The sequence below is a fragment of the Oncorhynchus tshawytscha genome, linkage group LG09, assembly GCF_018296145.1.
Source record: "Oncorhynchus tshawytscha isolate Ot180627B linkage group LG09, Otsh_v2.0, whole genome shotgun sequence".
Taxonomy (NCBI): Eukaryota; Metazoa; Chordata; class Actinopteri; order Salmoniformes; family Salmonidae; genus Oncorhynchus; species Oncorhynchus tshawytscha.
This window is the reverse complement of record NC_056437.1, coordinates 2262785-2285408: the sequence shown is the minus strand read 5'-3', so window position 1 is coordinate 2285408 and position 22624 is coordinate 2262785. Positions and strand designations below refer to the sequence as shown.

The 22624-nt window shown below is 40.9% G+C and overlaps 1 protein-coding gene across 2 annotated transcripts in view; it reads left to right on the top strand.

Annotated features, from left to right (window-relative positions):
- The window catches only part of LOC112240907 (ephrin type-A receptor 5), a 180317-nt gene that overhangs the window by 113372 nt on the left and 44321 nt on the right, over positions 1 to 22624 (top strand). For both annotated transcript variants that reach the window (XM_042326366.1, XM_042326365.1), the window contains exons 8-11: positions 789 to 891; positions 15763 to 15830; positions 20392 to 20517; positions 20632 to 20817. In XM_042326366.1, coding sequence (XP_042182300.1) covers positions 789 to 891; positions 15763 to 15830; positions 20392 to 20517; positions 20632 to 20817 — 483 coding nt within the window. The remainder of the gene's footprint in view (positions 1 to 788; positions 892 to 15762; positions 15831 to 20391; positions 20518 to 20631; positions 20818 to 22624) is intronic.

Here is a 22624-nt window from a genome sequence, read left to right as displayed (position 1 = left end):
TCTATAGACTGTTTAGTATAGGACCTATAGACTGTTTAGTATAGGACCTATATAGACTGTTTAGTATAGGACCTATATAGACTGTTTAGTATAGGACCTATACAGACTGTTTAGTATAGGACCTATATAGACTGTTTAGTATAGGACCTATACAGACTGTTTAGTATAGGACCTATATAGACTGTTTAGTATAGGACCTATATAGACTGTTTAGTATAGGACCTATATAGACTGTTTAGTATAGGACCTATACAGACTGTTTAGTATAGGACCTATATAGACTGTTTAGTATAGGACCTATATAGACTGTTTAGTATAGGACCTATATAGACTGTTTAGTATAGGACCTATATAGACTGTTTAGTATAGGACCTATACAGACTGTTTAGTATAGGACCTATATAGACTGTTTAGTATAGGACCTATAGACTGTTTAGTATAGGACCTATATAGACTGTTTAGTATTGGACCTATATAGACTGTTTAGTATAGGACCTATACAGACTGTTTAGTATAGGACCTATACAGACTGTTTAGTATAGGACCTATATAGACTGTTTAGTATAGGACCTATATAGGCTGTTTAGTATTGGACCTATATAGACTGTTTAGTATTGGACCTATATAGACTGTTTAGTATTGGACCTATATAGACTGTTTAGTATAGGACCTATATTAACTTGTTTAGTATTGGACGTATATAGACTGTTTAGTATAGGACCTATAGACTGTTTAGTTTTGGACGTACGTGTCAGCGTCCCCACTAACAGTCTGCCATACCCCAGCAGTAGCTGCATCCAGTGACCGGTCTCAGTTCCCCATCGTCGCTGTGGTCATCACTGTAGGGGTTATTCTACTGGCCCTGGTGACTGGCTTACTGCTTAGTGGAAGGTAAGATATCTCTTTCACCCTGCCTGTGTCCCTGTCTCTGTCCCCTGCCTTGTCCCTGTCTCTGTCTCCTGCCTTGTCCCTGACTTGTCCCTGTCTGTGTCCCCATCTCTGTCCCCTGCCTTATCCCTGTCTCTGTCTCCTGCCTTGTCCCTGTCTCTGTCTACTGCCTGTCCCTATCTGTGTCCCTGTCTGTATCCCTGTCTCTGTCCCCTGCCTTGTCCCTGTCTGTGTCCCCTGCCTTGTCCCTGTCTGTGTCCCCTGCCTTGTCCCTGTCTGTGTCCCCTGCCTTGTCCCTGTCTGTGTCCCCTGCCTTGTCCCTGTCTGTGTCCCCTGCTCTAAGTGTTTTAGGTAACTCTGGTCATGTTGTGTTATGTTAGCTGATGAACTAACAGGCTTTCCATGTGTCTGGTGTGTGAAGGCTACGGCATGGGGAGGATGGGGCTGTTCTCATACAAATACAGTGATGATTTCTGTCATTCTATTCTATGGATGTTCCACAATACCCTCACAGGAAGCTGAGGCAGAGACAATATCCTGTTTCTCGCACGCTGCACAGGTTACTTTGCATGACAATATCACCACCATAGAGCAACAACAATACCAACAGTCACTATTACTGGCCTGCTGCTGACAACAACAATACCAACAGTCACTATGACTGGCCTGCTGCTGACAACAACAATACCAACAGTCACTATGACTGACCTGCTGCTGACAACAACAATACCAACAGTCACTATGACTGGCCTGCTGCTGACAACAACAATACCAACAGTCACTATGACTGGCCTGCTGCTGACAACAACAATACCAACAGTCACTATGACTGACCTGCTGCTGACAACAACAATACCAACAGTCACTATGACTGGCCTGCTGCTGACAACAACAATACCAACAGTCACTATGACTGACCTGCTGCTGACAACAACAATACCTACAGTCACTATTACTGGCCTGCTGCTGACAACAACAATACCAACAGTCACTATGACTGGCCTGCTGCTGACAACAACAATACCTACAGTCACTATTACTGGCCTGCTGCTGACAACAACAATACCTACAGTCACTATTACTGGCCTGCTGCTACAACAACTGTTTAGACAACAACAATACCTACAGTCACTATTACTGGCCTGCTGCTGACAACAACAATACCAACAGTCACTATGACTGGCCTGCTGCTGACAACAACAATACCAACAGTCACTATTACTGGCCTGCTGCTGACAACAACAATACCAACAGTCACTATGACTGACCTGCTGCTGACAACAACAATACCAACAGTCACTATTACTGGCCTGCTGCTGACAACAACAATACCAACAGTCACTATGACTGGCCTGCTGCTGACAACAACAATACCAACAGTCACTATTACTGGCCTGCTGCTGACAACAACAATACCAACAGTCACTATGACTGACCTGCTGCTGACAACAACAATACCTACAGTCACTATTACTGGCCTGCTGCTGACAACAACAATACCTACAGTCACTATTACTGGCCTGCTGCTGACAACAACAATACCAACAGTCACTATGACTGGCCTGCTGCTGACAACAACAATACCAACAGTCACTATGACTGACCTGCTGCTGACAACAACAATACCAACAGTCACTATGACTGACCTGCTGCTGACAACAACAATACCAACAGTCACTATGACTGGCCTGCTGCTGACAACAACAATACCAACAGTCACTATGACTGGCCTGCTGCTGACAACAACAATACCAACAGTCACTATTACTGGCCTGCTGCTGACAACAACAATACCAACAGTCACTATGACTGGCCTGCTGCTGACAACAACAATACCAACAGTCACTATTACTGGCCTGCTGCTGACAACAACAATACCAACAGTCACTATGACTGGCCTGCTGCTGACAACAACAATACCAACAGTCACTATTACTGGCCTGCTGCTGACAACAACAATACCAACAGTCACTATGACTGACCTGCTGCTGACAACAACAATACCTACAGTCACTATTACTGGCCTGCTGCTGACAACAACAATACCTACAGTCACTATTACTGGCCTGCTGCTGACAACAACAATACCAACAGTCACTATGACTGACCTGCTGCTGACAACAACAATACCAACAGTCACTATGACTGGCCTGCTGCTGACAACAACAATACCAACAGTCACTATGACTGGCCTGCTGCAGACAACAACAATACCAACAGTAGGGCAACAACAATACCAACACCGTAGAGCAACAAGGTACCATTTGGATCATTTCTGCCACAGCAGGAAAATAATAACACAGACAGTGTTCAATATTCACTGGGTTCAATATTCACAGGGTTCAATATTCACAGGGTTCAATATTCACCGGGTTCAATATTCACTGGGTTCAATATTCACTGGGTTCAATATTCACAGGGTTCAATAGTAACAGTGTTCAATATTCACAGGGTTCAATATTCACAGGGTTTAATATTCACAGGGTTCAATATTCACCGGGTTCAATATTTGGCCATTTCAATATTCTCATTATATCCAACACAATAACATTAAACTCTGGATACAGTTTAATAAGGACATCTTTCCTTAGGCCTACATTAGGTTGCTGACTTCAGCCTGTGCAATTCCTGCACTTTCTGTGTTTTACCTGTCTACTCTTTCACCTGTCTACTGTTTCTGTGTTTTACCTGTCTACTGTTTCTGTGTTTTACCTATCTACTGTTTCTGTGTTTTACCTGTCTACTGTTTCTGTGTTTTACCTGTCTACTGTTTCTGTGTTTTACCTGTCTACTGTTTCTGTGTTTTACCTGTCTACTGTTTCTGTGTTTTACCTGTCTACTGTTTCTGTGTTTTACCTGTCTACTGTTTTACCTGTCTACTGTTTCTGTGTTTTACCTGTCTACTGTATTACCTATCTACTGTTTCTGTGTTTTACCTGTCTACTGTTTCTGTGTTTTACCTGTCTACTGTTTCTGTGTTTTACCTGTCTACTGTTTTACCTGTCTACTGTTTCTGTGTTTTACCTATCTACTGTTTCTGTGTTTTACCTATCTACTGTTTCTGTGTTTTACCTGTCTACTGTTTTACCTGTCTACTGTTTCTGTGTTTTACCTGTCTACTGTTTTACCTGTCTACTGTTTCTGTGTTTTACCTGTCTACTGTTTCTGTGTTTTACCTGTCTACTGTTTCTGTGTTTTACCTGTCTACTGTTTCTGTGTTTTACCTGTCTACTGTTTCTGTGTTTTACCTGTCTACTGTTTCTGTGTTTTACCTGTCTACTGTTTCTGTGTTTTACCTGTCTACTGTTTCTGTGTTTTACCTGTCTACTGTTTTACCTGTCTACTGTTTCTGTGTTTTACCTGTCTACTGTATTACCTATCTACTGTTTCTGTGTTTTACCTGTCTACTGTTTCTGTGTTTTACCTGTCTACTGTTTCTGTGTTTTACCTGTCTACTGTTTCTGTGTTTTACCTGTCTACTGTTTCTGTGTTTTACCTGTTTCTACTGTTTTACCTGTCTACTGTTTCTGTGTTTTACCTGTCTACTGTTTTACCTGTCTACTGTTTCTGTGTTTTACCTGTCTACTGTTTCTGTGTTTTACCTGTCTGTTTCTGTTTTCTGTTTTACCTGTCTACTGTTTTTCTGTGTTTTACCTGTCTACTGTTTCTGTGTTTTACCTGTCTACTGTTTCTGTGTTTTACCTGTCTACTGTTTCTGTGTTTTACCTGTCTACTGTTTCTGTGTTTTACCTGTTTTCTACTGTTTCTGTGTTTTACCTATCTACTGTTTCTGTGTTTTACCTGTCTACTGTTTCTGTGTTTTACCTGTCTACTGTTTCTGTTTTTACCTGTCTACTGTTTTACCTGTCTACTGTTTTACCTGTCTACTGTTTTACCTGTCTACTGTTTTACCTGTCTACTGTTTTACCTGTCTACTGTTTCTGTGTTTTACCTGTCTACTGTGTTTTACCTATCTACTGTTTCTGTGTTTTACCTGTCTACTGTTTCTGTGTTTTACCTGTCTACTGTTTCTGTGTTTTACCTTTCTGTGTTTTACCTGTCTACTGTTCTGTGTTTTACCTATCTACTGTTTCTGTGTTTTACCTGTCTACTGTTTTACCTATCTACTGTTTCTGTGTTTTACCTGTCTACTGTTTTACCTGTCTACTGTTTTGTGTTTTACCTGTCTACTGTTTTACCTATCTACTGTTTCTGTGTTTTACCTGTCTACTGTTTCTGTGTTTTACCTGTCTACTGTTTCTGTGTTTTACCTGTCTACTGTTTCTGTGTTTTACCTGTCTACTGTTTCTGTGTTTTACCTGTCTACTGTTTCTGTGTTTTTTACCTGTCTACTGTTTCTGTGTTTTACCTGTCTACTGTTTCTGTGTTTTACCTGTCTACTGTTTCTGTGTTTTACCTGTCTACTGTTTTACCTATCTACTGTTTCTGTGTTTTACCTGTCTACTGTTTCTGTGTTTTACCTGTCTACTGTTTTTCTGTTTCTGTTTTACCTTTTCTACTGTTTTTTACCTGTCTACTGTTTCTGTGTTTTACCTGTCTACTGTTTCTGTGTTTTACCTGTCTACTGTTTTACCTGTCTACTGTTTCTGTGTTTTACCTGTCTACTGTTTTACCTGTCTACTGTTTCTGTGTTTTACCTGTCTACTGTTTCTGTGTTTTACCTGTCTACTGTGTTTTACCTGTACTGTTTCTGTTTTACCTGTCTACTGTTTCTGTGTTTTACCTGTCTACTGTTTTACCTGTCTACTGTTTCTGTGTTTTACCTGTCTACTGTTTCTGTGTTTTACCTGTCTACTGTTTCTGTGTTTTACCTGTCTACTGTTTCTGTGTTTTACCTGTCTACTGTTTCTGTGTTTTACCTGTCTACTGTTTCTGTGTTTTACCTGTCTACTGTTTTACCTGTCTACTGTTTTGTGTTTTTTACCTGTTTCTACTGTTTTACCTATCTACTGTTTCTGTGTTTTACCTGTCTACTGTTTCTGTGTTTTACCTGTCTACTGTTTCTGTGTTTTACCTGTCTACTGTTTCTGTGTTTTACCTGTCTACTGTTTCTGTGTTTTACCTGTCTACTGTTTACCTATCTACTGTTTCTGTGTTTTACCTGTCTACTGTTTCTGTGTTTTACCTGTCTACTGTTTTACCCTTCTACTGTTTTACCTGTCTACTTCTGTTTTACCTGTCTACTGTTTTACCTGTCTACTGTTTTACCTGTCTACTGTTTCTGTGTTTTACCTGTCTACTGTTTTACCTATCTACTGTTTCTGTGTTTTACCTGTCTACTGTTCTACTGTTTTACCTGTCTACTGTTTCTGTGTTTTACCTGTCTACTGTTTCTGTGTTTTACCTGTCTACTGTTTCTGTGTTTTACCTGTCTACTGTTTCTGTGTTTTACCTGTCTACTGTTTCTGTGTTTTACCTGTCTACTGTTTCTGTGTTTTACCTGTCTACTGTTTCTGTGTTTTACCTGTCTACTGTTTCTGTGTTTTACCTGTCTACTGTTTCTGTTTTACCTGTCTACTGTTTCTGTGTTTTACCTGTCTACTGTTTCTGTGTTTTACCTGTCTACTGTTTCTGTGTTTTACCTGTCTACTGTTTCTGTGTTTTACCTGTCTACTGTTTCTGTGTTTTACCTGTCTACTGTTTCTGTGTTTTACCTGTCTACTGTTTCTGTGTTTTACCTGTCTACGTTTCTGTGTTTTACCTGTCTACTGTTTCTGTGTTTTACCTGTCTACTGTTTCTGTGTTTTACCTGTCTACTGTTTCTGTGTTTTACCTGTCTACTGTTTCTGTGTTTTACCTGTCTACTGTTTTACCTGTCTACTGTTTCTGTGTTTTACCTGTCTACTGTTTCTGTGTTTTACCTGTCTACTCTTTCACCTGTCTACTGTTTCTGTGTTTTACCTGTCTACTGTTTCTGTGTTTTACCTGTCTACTGTTTCTGTGTTTTACCTGTCTACTGTTTCTGTGTTTTACCTGTCTACTGTTTCTGTGTTTTACCTGTCTACTGTTTTACCTGTCTACTGTTTCTGTGTTTTACCTGTCTACTGTTTCTGTGTTTTACCTGTCTACTGTTTCTGTGTTTTACCTGTCTACTGTTTCTGTGTTTTACCTGTCTACTGTTTCTGTGTTTTACCTGTCTACTGTTTCTGTGTTTTACCTGTCTACTGTTTTACCTATCTACTGTTTCTGTGTTTTACCTGTCTACTGTTTTACCTGTCTACTGTTTCTGTGTTTTTTTACCTGTCTGTGTTTTACCTGTCTACTGTTTCTGTGTTTTACCTGTCTACTGTTTCTGTTTCTGTTTTACCTGTCTACTGTTTCTGTGTTTTACCTGTCTACTGTTTCTGTGTTTTACCTGTCTACTGTTTCTGTGTTTTACCTGTCTACTGTTTTACCTGTCTACTGTTTCTGTGTTTTACCTGTCTACTGTTTCTGTGTTTTACCTGTCTACTGTTTCTGTGTTTTACCTGTCTACTGTTTCTGTGTTTTACCTGTCTACTGTTTCTGTGTTTTACCTGTCTACTGTTTCTGTGTTTTACCTGTCTACTGTTTCTGTGTTTTACCTGTCTACTGTTTTACCTGTCTACTGTTTCTGTGTTTTACCTGTCTACTGTTTCTGTGTTTTACCTGTCTACTGTTTCTGTGTTTTACCTGTCTACTGTTTCTGTGTTTTACCTGTCTACTGTTTCTGTGTTTTACCTGTCTACTGTTTCTGTGTTTTACCTGTCTACTGTTTTACCTGTCTACTGTTTCTGTGTTTTACCTGTCTACTGTATTACCTGTCTACTGTTTCTGTGTTTTACCTGTCTACTGTTTTACCTGTCTACTGTTTCTGTGTTTTACCTGTCTACTGTTTCTGTGTTTTACCTGTCTACTGTTTCTGTGTTTTACCTGTCTACTGTTTCTGTGTTTTACCTGTCTACTGTCTACTGTTTCTGTGTTTTACCTGTCTACTGTTTCTGTGTTTTACCTGTCTACTGTTTCTGTGTTTTACCTGTCTACTGTTTCTGTGTTTTACCTGTCTACTGTTTCTGTGTTTTACCTGTCTACTGTCTACTGTTTCTGTGTTTTACCTGTCTACTGTTTCTGTGTTTTACCTGTCTACTGTTTCTGTGTTTTACCTGTCTACTGTTTCTGTGTTTTACCTGTCTACTGTTTCTGTGTTTTTTTACCTGTTTCTACTGTTTCTGTGTTTTACCTGTCTACTGTTTCTGTGTTTTACCTGTCTACTGTTTTACCTGTCTACTGTTTCTGTGTTTTACCTGTCTACTGTTTCTGTGTTTTACCTGTCTACTGTTTCTGTGTTTTACCTGTCTACTGTTTCTGTGTTTTACCTGTCTACTGTTTTACCTGTCTACTGTTTTACCTGATGCAACCTTTTAATTGAAGCCTGTCAGGTTCCCCATTTAGAATTCCAGAGATAAAGAGCAAGGAAGAGAGAGTACCTATACTCCTGCCTCTAGAGGAGTAACTGCAACATGCTAGGCACCTCAATAAGATAAATCCCATCCTGCCGTTGTCTTGGCCTCAGTACTTTAGATATATCCCATCCTGCCGTAGTCTTGGCCTCAGTACTTTAGATAGATCCCATCTTCCCTTAGCTGTGGCCTTGCCCTCAGTACTTTAGATAAATCCCATTCTGCCGTACTCGTGGCCTCAGTACTTTAGATAAATCCCATCCTGCCGTTGTCTTGGCCTCAGTACTTTAGATAAATCCCATCCTGCCGTTGTCTTGGCCTCAGTACTTTAGATAAATCCCATCCTGCCTTTGTCTTGGCCTCAGTACTTTAGATAAATCCCATCCTGCCGTAGCCTTGGCCTCAGTACTTTAGATAGAACCCATCTTGCCTTAGCTGTGGCCTTGCCCTCAGTACTTTAGATAGATCTTTGGCCTCCCAGTAGCCCCCATTAAAATATAGCCAATTCCTCACACACTAGTGCCCCTTAAAATATAGCCGATCCCTCACACAGTAGTCACCCTTAAAATATAGCGGATCCCTCACACAGATGTCGCCCTTAAAATATAGCCGATTCCTCACACAGTAGCCCCACTTAAAATATAGCCAATCCCTCACACAGTAGCCCCACTTAAAATATAGCCAATCCCTCACACAGTAGCCCCACTTAAAATATAGCCAATCCCTCACACAGTAGCCCCACTTAAAATATAGCCAATCCCTCACACAGTAGCCCTACTTAAAATATAGCCGATCCCTCACACAGTAGCCCTCCTTAAAATATAGCCGATCCCTCACACAGTAGCCCTCCTTAAAATATAGCCGATCCCTCACACAGTAGCCCTCCTTTAAAAACACTGCAACCACCATAGGCCAATGGCCACTGACGTTTGATCTTGTAAATACATTTAAAAAATACCAAAAAATGACAATCTCCTGCTCCTTCCCTGACTTTCCGGTAGTCATTTTATACATCTTACCGCTGTTTTCTCCAAATTTCAATTACAATCTTGGCTCATTGCTGCTACTCCCCAACGGGCTCGGGTGAGGCGAAGGTCGAGTCATACATCCTCCGAAACATGACCTGCCAAACCGCACTTCTTAACACCCACCCGCACCAATGTTTTCGGAGGAAACACTGTTCAACTAACGACTGAGGTCAGCCTGCAAGCGCCCGGCCTGCCACAAGGAGTCGCTAGTGCACGATGAGCCAAGTAAAGCCCCCCCGGGAAAACCCGCCCCTGGCTTTTTCCATGGCTAAACCAACTAGGCTGGTAATTGAACACATTTATTCATATTTACAGATGGAATACAAGCTTGTTATTAAGGCACATGAATATCACATGTTCCAGAAAGGCATTTCTGCTCCCCCCCAAAAAATATGTTTAAGTTCAAATGCCTCTCCTGTGAAGTAGTGACGTGCGATTTTCACCTATCTTCCTGAAATGAGTAACTAATGTGCAGAAAGATTTTGGTACCCAGGCGCTAAAATGTCTCTCTCCTCACATAATCAATGTCGTCAATGAATGATTGGGTGATAGAAACCAGATAGAACCTGATAATTGAGCATGTGATTTGACATCACAATTGAATTTGAATTATCTGAAAGATGAAGAAGAGGTTGATTGGATTTAGAACAATAGTGTAAAGATGAGAAAGATTTGTGGGCGTTGTGGGGGGTCTAATTAATTTATTATGGAAGGCTGGAAATTGAAGATAATTTCCCCTCAGAGTCAAATCAGACACGGAGTACATCATACTACATGTGTGTAGTTCACAACGGCAAGCCGAATCAAACGAATGCACGCAGGATTTACATCATCTGGAGTCGGATAGGGGATCAGATATCGAGTTTGACATTGATGTTGCAATGTTGCTGCCGAAGAGTCTTCATTTGATTCGAGCCTCCGCCTCAGATGCCTGAGCCTCGTCGCAGAAAGACCAGAACAGTGTGAGATGGTGATCCCAACGTAAGACAGGAGTCTGGCAGAGAATACTAGCCAGGTTGGAAAAGTGAACTAACAGAGACGGAGCTGCCGCCCTCTGCACAACACAACTGCAGAGCTGTACTCCACATCTGCGATGTCAGAGTGGTAAAGCTAGATGTATTGCTTTACAACAGCAGTATCATCATGGATGTATTGATTTACAACAGCAGTATCATCATGGATGTATTGATTTACAACAGCAGTATCATCATGGATGTATTAATTTACAACAGCAGTATCATCATGGATGTATTGATTTACAACAGCAGTATCATCATGGATGTATTGATTTACAACAGCAGTATCATCATGGATGTATTGATTTACAACAGCAGTATCATCATGGATGTATTGATTTACAACAGCAGTATCATCATGGATGTATTGATTTACAACAGCAGTATTATCATGGATGTACATTTAGTTCATCACCACTATACCCCTTGGTTAACATAGAGATTCTGGGAAAGTCAGTAGGTGGGGGGAAATGAACTATATTCTGGTAATCCGACCAATTGAACATATGCGGTGGTACTTAATGAATATGATGTCAGTTCGGTTGTCATCTGAGACATTCTCATCAATGATAAGATGACATAAACTCTACAGTGGAAAGTCTACACATCAGAGTGTTTGAATATGAAATGATGCATGATGGGATGAAATGTGATTTTAGCTTCTAAAATGTGAGAAATGGGTTTTCATGAGTGAATTAGGCCCGACTCAGTGGCCCGCCGACGTGAAGAGACATAGGTTGATAGGTTGTAAACTATGAAACACACCCCTTTCGTCCCTCCACTATATAAGCCCTTGACAAAAATCTAACCACCTGTTCCAAGTATGTGAGTTCTGCAGCCTCTGCGTTAAAACCTTTTGTGACTAGGGGGCAGTATTTTCATTCCCGTAGTAAACAGGATTTTCTGTCAGGACAAGATGCTAGAATTTGCATATAATTGACAGCTTAGGATAGAAAACACTGTAAAGTTTCCAAAACTGTAAAAATATTGTCTGTGAGTATAACAGAACTGATATTGCAGGCGAAAGCCTGAGAAAAATCCAATCCGGAAGTGCCTCATGTTTTGAAAGCGCTGCGTTCCAATGCGTCCCTATTGAGCAGTGAATGGGCTATCAACCAGATTACTTTTTCTCCGTATTCCCCAAGGTGTCTACAGCATTGTGACGTAGTTTTACGCATTTATGAAGAATACCCGTAAGCGGCTACATTGCGCAACTGGTCACCTGATGGCTCTCAGAGTGATTCTCACGTAAAATAATCCACCGGTCCTACTGAAAAACCAATTGTCCCGGTGGATATATTATCAAATAGATATTTGAAAAACACCTTGAGGATTGATTATAAACAACGTTTGCCATGTTTCTGTCGATATTATGGAGATAATTTGGAATATTTTTCGGTGTTTTCATGACTGCAATTTCCGGGCGATTTCTCAGCCAAACTTGAAGAACAAACGGAGCTATTTCACCTACAAAAATAATATTTTTGGAAAAAAGGAACATTGGCTATCTAACTGGGAGTCTCGTGAGTGAAAACATCCGAAGCTCATCAAAGGTAAACGATTTAATTTGATTGCTTTTCTGATTTCCGTGACCAAGTTACCTGTTGCTAGCTGGACAAAATGCTATGCTAGGCTATCGATAAACTTACACAAATGCTTGTCTAGCTTTGGCTGTAAAGCATATTTAGACAATCTGAGATGACAGGGTGATTAACAAAAGGCTAAGCTGTGTCTCAATATATTTCACTTGTGATTTTCATGAATAGGAATATTTTCTAGGAATATTTATGTCCGTCGCGTTATGCTAATTAGTGTCAGTCGATGATTACGCTCCCTCATGCGGGATGGGGAGTCACTAGAGGTTAAAAGGACCAACATGTCAACTACAGAACTAAGCCAACCTCAGCGTGAGCTTTGGTTGCGAATGGTATGAACTTTGAAATCTTATTCACCACGGAAGTGATACCTCCTAGCCGTTGAGGTAGCAACAGCCGCTGCAAACGAGGGTTAGGAAGGAACAGACAGAGTATCCCGTCTATCACACAACGACATTAATACAACGTATCCAATTGACCACCAAAGACATTCTTCAAAGGACTCGGTTTGGCAACACGGCCTTCCATCTACCACCAACCTACCGAAGCGCAGCTCAGAGACTCTGGGTTCGCGCCCAGACTCTGTCGTAACCGGCCGTGACCGGGAGGTCCGTGGGGCGACGCACAATTGGCCTAGCGTCGTCTGGGTTAGGGAGGGTTTGGCCAGTAGGGAAATCCTTGTCTCATCGCGCACCAGCAACTCCTATGGCGGGCCGGGCGCAGTGCGCGCTAACCAAGACTGCCAGGTGCACAGTGTTTCCTCCGACACATTGCTGCGGCTGGCTTCCGGGTTGGATGCACGCTGTGTTAAGAAGCAGTGCGGCTTGGTTGGGTTGTGTATCGGAGGACGCATGACTTTCAACCTTCGTCTCTCCCGAGCCCGTACGGGAGTTGTAGCGATGAGACAAGATAGTAGCTACTAAACAATTGGATACCACGAAATTGGGGAGAAAAAGGGGTAAAAAAAATAATATTTGATTTGATTTAGGAAAAAAATTAAAAATAGTGGTTATATAGTATTGTTAGTGGTTCTATAGTATTGTTAGTGGTTCTGTAGTATAATAGTGGCAATTTAGTATAATAGTGGTTTGATAGTATAATAGTGGTTATATAGTATTGTTAGTGTTTATATAGTATAATAGCGGCTATATAGTATACAAGTGGTTATGTAGTATTGTTAGTGGTTTATATAGTATAATAGTGATTATATGCTATAATAGTGGTTCTATAGTATTGTTAGTGGTTATATAGTATAATAGTGATTATATGCTATAATAGTGGTTCTATAGTATAATAGTGGTTATATAGTATAATAGTGGTTCTATAGAATATTAGTGGTTCTATAGTATTGATAGTGTTTATATAGTATACTAGCGGCTATATAGTATACAAGTGGTTATGTAGTATTGTTAGTGGTTATATAGTATAATAGTGATTATGTAGTATAATAGTGGTTATATAGTATTGTTAGTGGTTATTTAGTATAATAGTGGTTATATAGTATACTAGTGGTTATATAGTATACTAGTGGTTATATAGTATAATAGTGGTTATATAGTATAATAGTGGTTCTATAGAATATTAGTGGTTCTATAGTATTGATAGTGTTTATATAGTATAATAGCGGCTATATAGTATACAAGTGGTTATGTAGTATTGTTAGTGGTTATATAGTATAATAGTGATTATGTAGTATAATAGTGGTTATATAGTATAATAGTCGTTCTATAGTATAATAGTGGTTATATAGTATACTAGTGGTTATATAGTATACTAGTGGTTATATAGTATACTAGTGGTTATATAGTATAATAGTGGTTATATAGTATAATAGTGGCTATGTAGTACAATAGTGGTTATATAGTGGATATATAGTATACTAGAGGTTATTTAGTATTCTAGTGATTATATAGTATAATAGTGGCTATATAGTGTAATGATGGCTAAATAGTATAATAGTGGTTCGATAGTATAATGGTGGTTCTATAGTATTGTTAGTGGTTATATGGTATAATAGTGGTTATATAGTGGATATATAGGTTAATAGGGATTTTATAGTATAGTAGTGGTTATATAGTGGATATATAGGTTAATAGGGATTTTATAGTATAGTAGTGGTTATATAGTGGATATATAGGTTAATAGGGATTTTATAGTATAATAGTGGTTATATAGTGGATATATAGGTTAATAGGGATTTTATAGCATAATAGTGGTTATATAGTGGATATATAGGTTAATAGGGATTTTATAGTATAATAGTGGTTATATAGTGGATATATAGGTTAATAGGGATTTTATAGTATAATAGTGGTTATATAGTATAATAGTGGTTATAAAGTGTAATGTGGTTCTATAGCTTAATGGTGGTTATATAGTATAATAGTGGCTATATAGTAAAATAGTGGTTATATAGTATATTTGTGGTTATATAGTATTCTAGCGGTTATATAGTATTCTAGTGGTTATATAGTATTCTAGTGGTTCTATAGTGTAATGTGGTTCTATAGTTTAATGGTGGTTATATAGTATAATAGTGGTTATATAGTATTCTAGTGGTTATATAGTATAATAGTGGTTATATAGTGTAATGTGGGTCTATATTATTGTGGTTATATAGTATAATAGTGGTTATATAGTTTAATGGTGGTTATATAGTATTCTAGTGGTTATATAGTATAATAGTGGTTATATAGTGTAATGTGGCTCTATATTATAGTGGTTATATAGTATTCTAGTGGTTATATGCTTGTGAATCAGGGGGTTGGGGATAGATGTATGAGGGAATAGATGGAGTGATAAGAATGCTAATTAATAAACTGATGTAATAGTGTCACTACGGGGGGAAATTAAACGGTGATAGAAGGGGAAGAAGGCTATATCTTCCACCCCCCTCCCTCTGACTGTGTCTGACTGACTGACTCATCACTGGAGGCAGTGAACACTTGTGTTTCACTGCCTCCAGTCCCCAGGCAACCACAGCCCTGTCCTGTCTTACTGGGATACTACTGCTGTTGATGCCCTCCAAAGTGCCTGTACTAACTCCCCTCATCCACGGAGGCAAGCCTAGTCCCCATCACCAGACTGCCCTTCAAAATGCCAACCCAATATTCTCAGCAACACCGAGCCAGCGCAGTCCCCAGCTCCAGGCTCTGTGTCCTGTATGGTGGATGGTGTCATGGCATTTGGAGCAGCTCTGCACTGTGTGTGAACAGGATCAGATTTAAAATCAATGTCCTCACTTTTCATCTGCTTTATCTCGGGTCCATCTTGTCATAATATTGACTTCAGATGTTTGTTTGGAGCACCACTGTAGAGGGATGTTTGCTCCCTATGCAGAGAACGGAGACCGAGAGAGCAGAGAGAGAGAGAGCAGAGAGAGAGACAGAGAGAGAGAGAGAGAGAGAGAGAGAGATGGAATCACTGCTCTCCTGTATGTTGTTTAGCTCATTTGGGACCTCTGTGCTCTTCAAATCAAATGTATTTATGAAGCCCTTCTTACATCAGCTGATGTCACAAGGTGCTGTACAGAAACCCAGCCTAAAACCCCAAACAGCAAGCAATGCAGGTGTGTGCTCATATAGGATCTCTGCTCTCCTGTATGTGGTTTAGCTCATATAGGATCTCTACTCTCCTGCGTGTGGTTTAGCTCGTATAGGATCTCTGCTCTCCTGCGTGTGGTTTAGCTCATATAGGATCTCTGCTCTCCTGTGTGTATTTGTGGTTTAGTTTGTGCGCAATGTGTGTGTTGTAACATGACAGTAATACAGCATCATGTATGTGGTAAATCTCTCAGGCGGTGTGGCTACAGCAAGGCCAAGCAGGAACCTGATGAAGAGAAGATACACTTCCACAACGGCCACAGTAAGTCGCACACACGCACACAGTATTGTATTGTATCCTACACCACTGACTGTTAAACAGCCATCTCCAGCTCATCAGAGGCTGCTAACTATAGACATAGATTAGGAATCACTGGCCACTTTAAGGAAATGAAACACTAGCCACTTTAATCATGTCTCCGTGTCTCGCATTACTCATCTCATATGGGTAAACTGTACTCTATACTATTCTACGGTATCTTAGTCACTTTAATTGTGTGTAAATACTGCATCACCCATCTCATATCTATATCCTGTATTCTATACTGTGTCACCCATCTCATATCTATATCCTGTATTCTATACTGTGTCACCCATCTCATATCTATATCCTGTATTCTATACTGTGTCACCCATCTCATATCTATATCCTGTATTCTATACTGTGTCACCCATCTCATATCTATATCCTGTATTCTATACTGTGTCACCCATCTCATATCTATGTCCTGTATTCTATACTGTGTCACCCATCTCATATGAATGTCCTGTATATACTGTGCCACTGTATCTTAGTCCAATGCCGTTCTGACAGGCATACACTCACATTACCGTTCACAAGTTTGGGGTCACTTAGAAATGTCCTTGTTTTTGAAAGAAAAGCTCATCGTTTTCCATTAAAATAACATTGATCAGAAATACATTGTAGACATCGTTAATGTTGTAAATGACTATTGTAGCTGGAAACAGCAGGTTTTTAATGGAATATCTACATAGGAGTACAGAGGTCCATTATCAGCAACCATCACTCCTGTGTTCCAATGGCACGTTGTGTTAGCCAATCCAAGTTTATCATTTTAAAAGGATAATTGAACATTAGAAAACCCTTTTGCAATTATGTTAGCACAGCTGAAAAATTTTGTTCTGATTAAAGAAGCAAAAAAACTGGCCTTGTTTAGAGTATCTGGTGCATCAGCATTTGTGGTTTTGATTACAGGCTCAAAATGGCCAGACACAAAGAACTTTCTTCTGAAACTCGTCAGTCTATTCTTGTTCTGAGAAATGAAGGCTATTCCATGTGAGAAATTTCCAAGAAACTGAAGATCTCGTACAACGCAGTGTACTACTCCCTTTACAGAATAGTGCAAACTGGCCCTAACCAGAATAGAAAGAGGAGTGGGAGGCCCCGGTGCACAACTGAGCAAGAGGACAAGTACATTAGAGTGTCTAGTTTGAGAAACAGACTCCTCACAAGTCCTCAACTGGCAGCTTCATTAAATAGTACCCGCAAAACACCAGTGTCAACGTCAACAGTGAAGAGGCGACCCTGGGATGATGGCCTTCTAGGCAGAGTTGCAAAGAAAAATCCGTATCTCAGACTGGCCAATAAAATTAAAAGATTAAGATGGGCAAAAGAACATAGACACTGGACAGAGGACGATTGAAAAAAGTGTTTTGGACAGACGAATCTAAGTTAGAAGTGTTTGGATCACAAAGAAGAACATTCGTGAGACGCAGAAACAATGTAAAGATGCCGGAGGAGTGAACCATCTGTCAAGCATGGTGGAGGCAATGTGACGGTCTGGGGGTGCTTTGGTGGTGGTAAAGTGGGAGATTAGTACAGGGTCAAAGGGATCTTGAAGAAGGAAGGCTATCACTCCATTTTGCAACGCCGTGCCATACCCTGTGGCCGGCACTTAATTGGAGCCAATTTCCTCCTACAACAGAACAATGACCCAAAGCACAGCTCCAAACTATGCAATAACTATTTAGGGAAGAAGCAGTCAGCTGGTATTCTGTTTATAATGGAGTGGCCAGCACAGTCACCGGATCTCAACCCTATTGAGCTGTTGTGGGAACAGCTTGACCGTATGGTACGTAAGAATTGCCCATCAAGCCAATCCAACTGGTGGGAGGTGCTTCAGGAAGCATGGGGTGAAATCTCTTCAGATTACCTCAACAAATTAACAACTAGAATGCCAGAGGTCTGCAAGGCTCTAATTGCTGCAAAATGGACGATTCTTTGACAAAAGCAAAGTTTGAAGGATGCAATTATTATTTCAATTAAAAATCATTATTTATAACGCCTTGACTATATTTCCTATTCATTTTGCAACTAATTTTGTGTATGTTTTCATGGAAAACAATGACATTTCTAAGTGATCCCAAACCTGTACTGTATATTGACCCCCACAAGTATCTCATTTCTCTCTCTAGTTATGTTCCCAGGGATCCATACGTACAGTGCATTCGAAAAGCATTCAGACCCATTAACTTTTTCCACATTTTGTTACTTTACAGCTTTATTCTAAAATTGATTAAATTGTTTTACCCCCCTTATCAATCTATGCACAATACCCCATAATGACATCACAATACCCCATAATGACATCACAATACCCCATAATGACATCACAATACCCCATAATGACAAAGGAAAAACTGGTTTGTAGAAATGTTTACAAATGTATTTTATTTTAAAATAAAAACGGAAATATCACATTTACATAAGTATTCAGATGCTTTACTCAGTACTTTGTTGAAGCACCTTTGGCAGTGATTATAGCCTTGAGTCTTCTTGGGTATGACGCTACAAGCTTGGCTCATCTGTATTTGGGGGGTTTCTCCCATTCTTCTCTGCAGATCCTCTCAAGCTCTGTCAGGTTGGATGGGAAGTATTGCTGCACAGCTTTTTTCAGGTCTCTCCAGAGATGTTCGATCGAGTTCGTGTCTGAGCTCTGGGTGGGCCACTCAAGGACATTCAAAGACTTGTCCCGAAGCCACTCCTGCGTTGTCTTGGCTGTTTGCTTAGGGTCGTTGTCCTGTTGGAAGGTAAATCTTCGCCCCAGTCTGAGGTCCTGAACGTTCCGTAGGTTTTCATCAAGGATCGCTCTGTACATTGCTCCGTTCATCTTTGCCTAAATCCTAACTAGTCTCCCAATTCCTGCAGCTGAAGTACATTCACACAGCATGATGCTGCCACCACCACCATGCTTCACCGTAGGAATGGTGCCATGTTTCCTCCAGACGTGACAATTGACATTCAGGCCAAAGAGTTCAATCTTGGTTTCATCAGACCAGAGAATCTGGTTTCTCATGGTCTGAGAGTCTTTAGGTGCCTTTTGGCAAACTCCAAGCGGGCTGTCATGTGCCTTTTACTGAGGATTGGCTTCCGTCTGGCCACTCTACCATGAAGGCCTGATTGGTGGGGTGCTGCAGAGATGGTTGTCATTCTGGAAGGTTCTCTCATCTCCACAGAGGAATGCTACAGCTCTGTCAGAGTGACCATCAGGTTCTTTGTCACCTCCTACTGACCAAGGACCTTGTCCCCAGATTGCTCAGTTTGGCAGGGCGGTCAGCTTTAGGAAGAGTCTTAGTGGTTCCAAACTTTTTCCATTAATGAATGACAGAGGCCACTGTGTTCTTGGGGGATCTTCAATGCTGCAGAAATGTTTTGGTACCCTTCCCCAGATCTGTACCTCGACACAATCCTGTCTCGGAGCTCTATGGACAATTCCCTCGAACTCATGGCTTGGTTTTTGATCTGACATGCACTGTCAACTGTGGGACCTTAAATAGACAGGTGTGCCTTTCCAAATCACGTCCAATCTTGGTGCGTCTGGCTTTCGGGTTAAGCGGGTGTGTGTTAAGAAGCATGTTTCGGAGGATGCTTGACTCGACCTTTGCCTCCTGGGAAGTTGACTCGACCTTTGCCTCCTGGGAAGTTGACTCGACCTTTGCCTCCTGGGAAGTTGACTCGACCTTTGCCTCCTGGGAAGTTGACTCGACCTTTGCCTCCTGGGAAGTTGACTCGACCTTTGCCTCCTGGGAAGTTGACTCGACCTTTGCCTCCTGGGAAGTTGACTCGACCTTTGCCTCCTGGGAAGTTGACTCGACCTTTGCCTCCTGGGAAGTTGACTCGACCTTTGCCTCCTGGGAAGTTGACTCGACCTTTGCCTCCTGGGAAGTTGACTCGACCTTTGCCTCCTGGGAAGTTGACTCGACCTTTGCCTCCTGGGAAGTTGACTCGACCTTTGCCTCCTGGGAAGTTGACTCGACCTTTGCCTCCTGGGAAGTTGACTCGACCTTTGCCTCCTGGGAAGTTGACTCGACCTTTGCCTCCTGGGAAGTTGACTCGACCTTTGCCTCCTGGGAAGTTGACTCGACCTTTGCCTCCTGGGAAGTTGACTCGACCTTTGCCTCCTGGGAAGTTGACTCGACCTTTGCCTCCTGGGAAGTTGACTCGACCTTTGCCTCCTGGGAAGTTGACTCGACCTTTGCCTCCTGGGAAGTTGACTCGACCTTTGCCTCCTGGGAAGTCGCAGCAATGACACAAGATCAAAACTAAAAAATACACAAAAAAACACGGAGTTTCTGTTTTTAAACCTGTTTTCGCTTTTCATGATGGGTTATTGTAGATGGATGAGGAAGACAATTATTGAATCAATTTTAAAATAAAGCTGTAACGTAATAAAATGTGGAAAAAGTCAATGGGTCTGAATACTTTCTGAATGCACTGTGTATATCTGTAGCAATGTAGCACTCCGACGGGTGTGTACGGTTATCGACCCCCACACTTATGAGTATGTCTTCTCTCTCTCTAGTTATGTACCCGGGGGTGCGTACGTATATAGACCCCCACACCTACGAGGACCCCAACCAGGCCGTCCATGAGTTCGCCAAGGAGATCGATGTTTCCTGCATCACCATTGAGAGAGTCATTGGAGCTGGTGAGTGGAGTGTGTGTGTGTGTGTGTGCATGCATACACACTGTGGTTAAATGTTTATGTGTTTTCATATGTGTCTTCCAGGATGTGTTAAGGTTAACTGTGTTTCTTTTCCAGGTGAGTTCGGGGAGGTGTGCAGCGGACCCCTCCGTCTGCCTGGTAAGAAGGAGTTCCCAGTAGCCATTAAGACCCTGAAGGCAGGTTACACAGAACGACAAAGGCGGGACTTCCTAGGGGAGGCGTCCATAATGGGACAGTTTGATCATCCAAACATCATTCACCTGGAAGGCGTGGTCACCAAGAGTACGTCTTATTTCATGTCATTCTGTCTGTAAAAATACAGTTGAAGTCGGAAGTTTACATACACCTTAGCCAAATACATTTAAACTCAGTTTTTCACAATTCCTGACATTTAATCCTTGTAAAAGTTTGCTGTCTTAGGTCAGTTAGGATCACCACTTTATTTTAAGATGTGAAATGTGAAATGTCAGAATAATAGTAAAGAGATTGATTTATTTCAGCTTTTATTTCTTTAATCTCATTCCCAGTGGGTTAGAAGTTTACATACACCCAATTAGTATTTGGTAGCATTGCCTTTAATTTGTTTAACATGGGTCAAACGTTTTGGGTAGCCTTCCACAAGCTTCCCACAATAAGTTGGGTGAATTTTGGCCCATTCCCACTGACAGAGCTGGTGTAACTGAGTCATGTTTGTAGGCCTCCTTTCTCGCAAACACTTTTTCAGTTCTACCCACAAATTTTCTATAGGATTGAGTTCAGGGCTTAGTGATGGCCACTCCAATACCTTGACTTTGTTGTCCTTAAGACATTTTGCCACAACTTTGGAAATATGCTTGGGGTCATTGTCCATTTGCAAGACCCATTTGCGACCAAGCTTTAACTTCCTGACTGTCTTGAGATGTTGCTTCAATATATCCACATCACTTTCCTTTCTCATGATTGCCATCTATTTTGTAAAGTGCACCAGTCCCCCCTGCAGCAAAGCACCCCCACAGCATGATGCTTCCACCCCCATGCTTCACGGTTGGGATGGTGTTCTTCGGCTTGCAAGCCTACCCATTTTTCCTTCAAACATAAAGATGGTCATTATGGCCAAAAATGTATATTTTTGTTTCCTCAGACCAGAGGACATTTCTCCAAAAAGTATGATCTTTGTCCCCATGTGCAGTTGCAAACAGTAGTCTGTCTTTTTTATGGCGGTTTTGGAGCAGTGGCTTCTTCCTTGCTGAGCGGCCTTTCAGGTTATGTCGATATAGCACTTGTTTTACTGTGGATATAGATACTTGTGTACCTGTTTCCTCCAGCATCTTCACAAGGTCCTTTGCAGTTATTCTGGGAATGATTTGCACTTTTCGCACCAAAGTACGTTCATCTCTAGGAGACAGAACACGTCTCCTTCCTGAGCGGTATGATGGCTGCGTGGTCCCATGGTGTTTATACTTGCATACTATTGTGTGTACAGATTAACATGGCACCTTCAGGCTTTTGGAAATTGCTCCCAAGGATGAACCAGACTTGTGGAGGTCTACAGTTTGTTATCTGAGGTCTTGGCTGATTTCTTTTGATTTTCCCATGATGTCAAGCAAAGAGGCACGGAGTTTGAAGGTAGACCTTGAAATCCACAGGTACACCTCCAATTGACTCAAAGTATGTCAATTAGCCTATCAGAAGCTTCTAAAGACATGACATAATTTTCTGGAATTTTCCAAGCTGTTTAAAGGCACAGTCAACTTAGTGTATGTAAACTTCTGACCCACTGGAATTGTGATTAAGTGAATTATAAGTGAAATGATCTGTCTGTAAACAATTGTGAAAAATGACTTGTGTCATGCAGAAAGTAGATGTCCTAAACGACTTGCCAAAACTATAGTTTGCTGCTCAAGACATTTGTGGAGTGGTTGTAAAACGAGTTTTAATGACTCCAACCTAAGTGTATGTAAACTTCCGACTTCAACTGTACATGTTGTGTATATTGTCTGTCTTAATGCATGCTGTGTATATTGTCTGTATTAATACATGGTGTGTATATTGTCTGTATTAATACATGTGTATATTGTCTGTATTAGTACATGTTGTGTATATTGTCTGT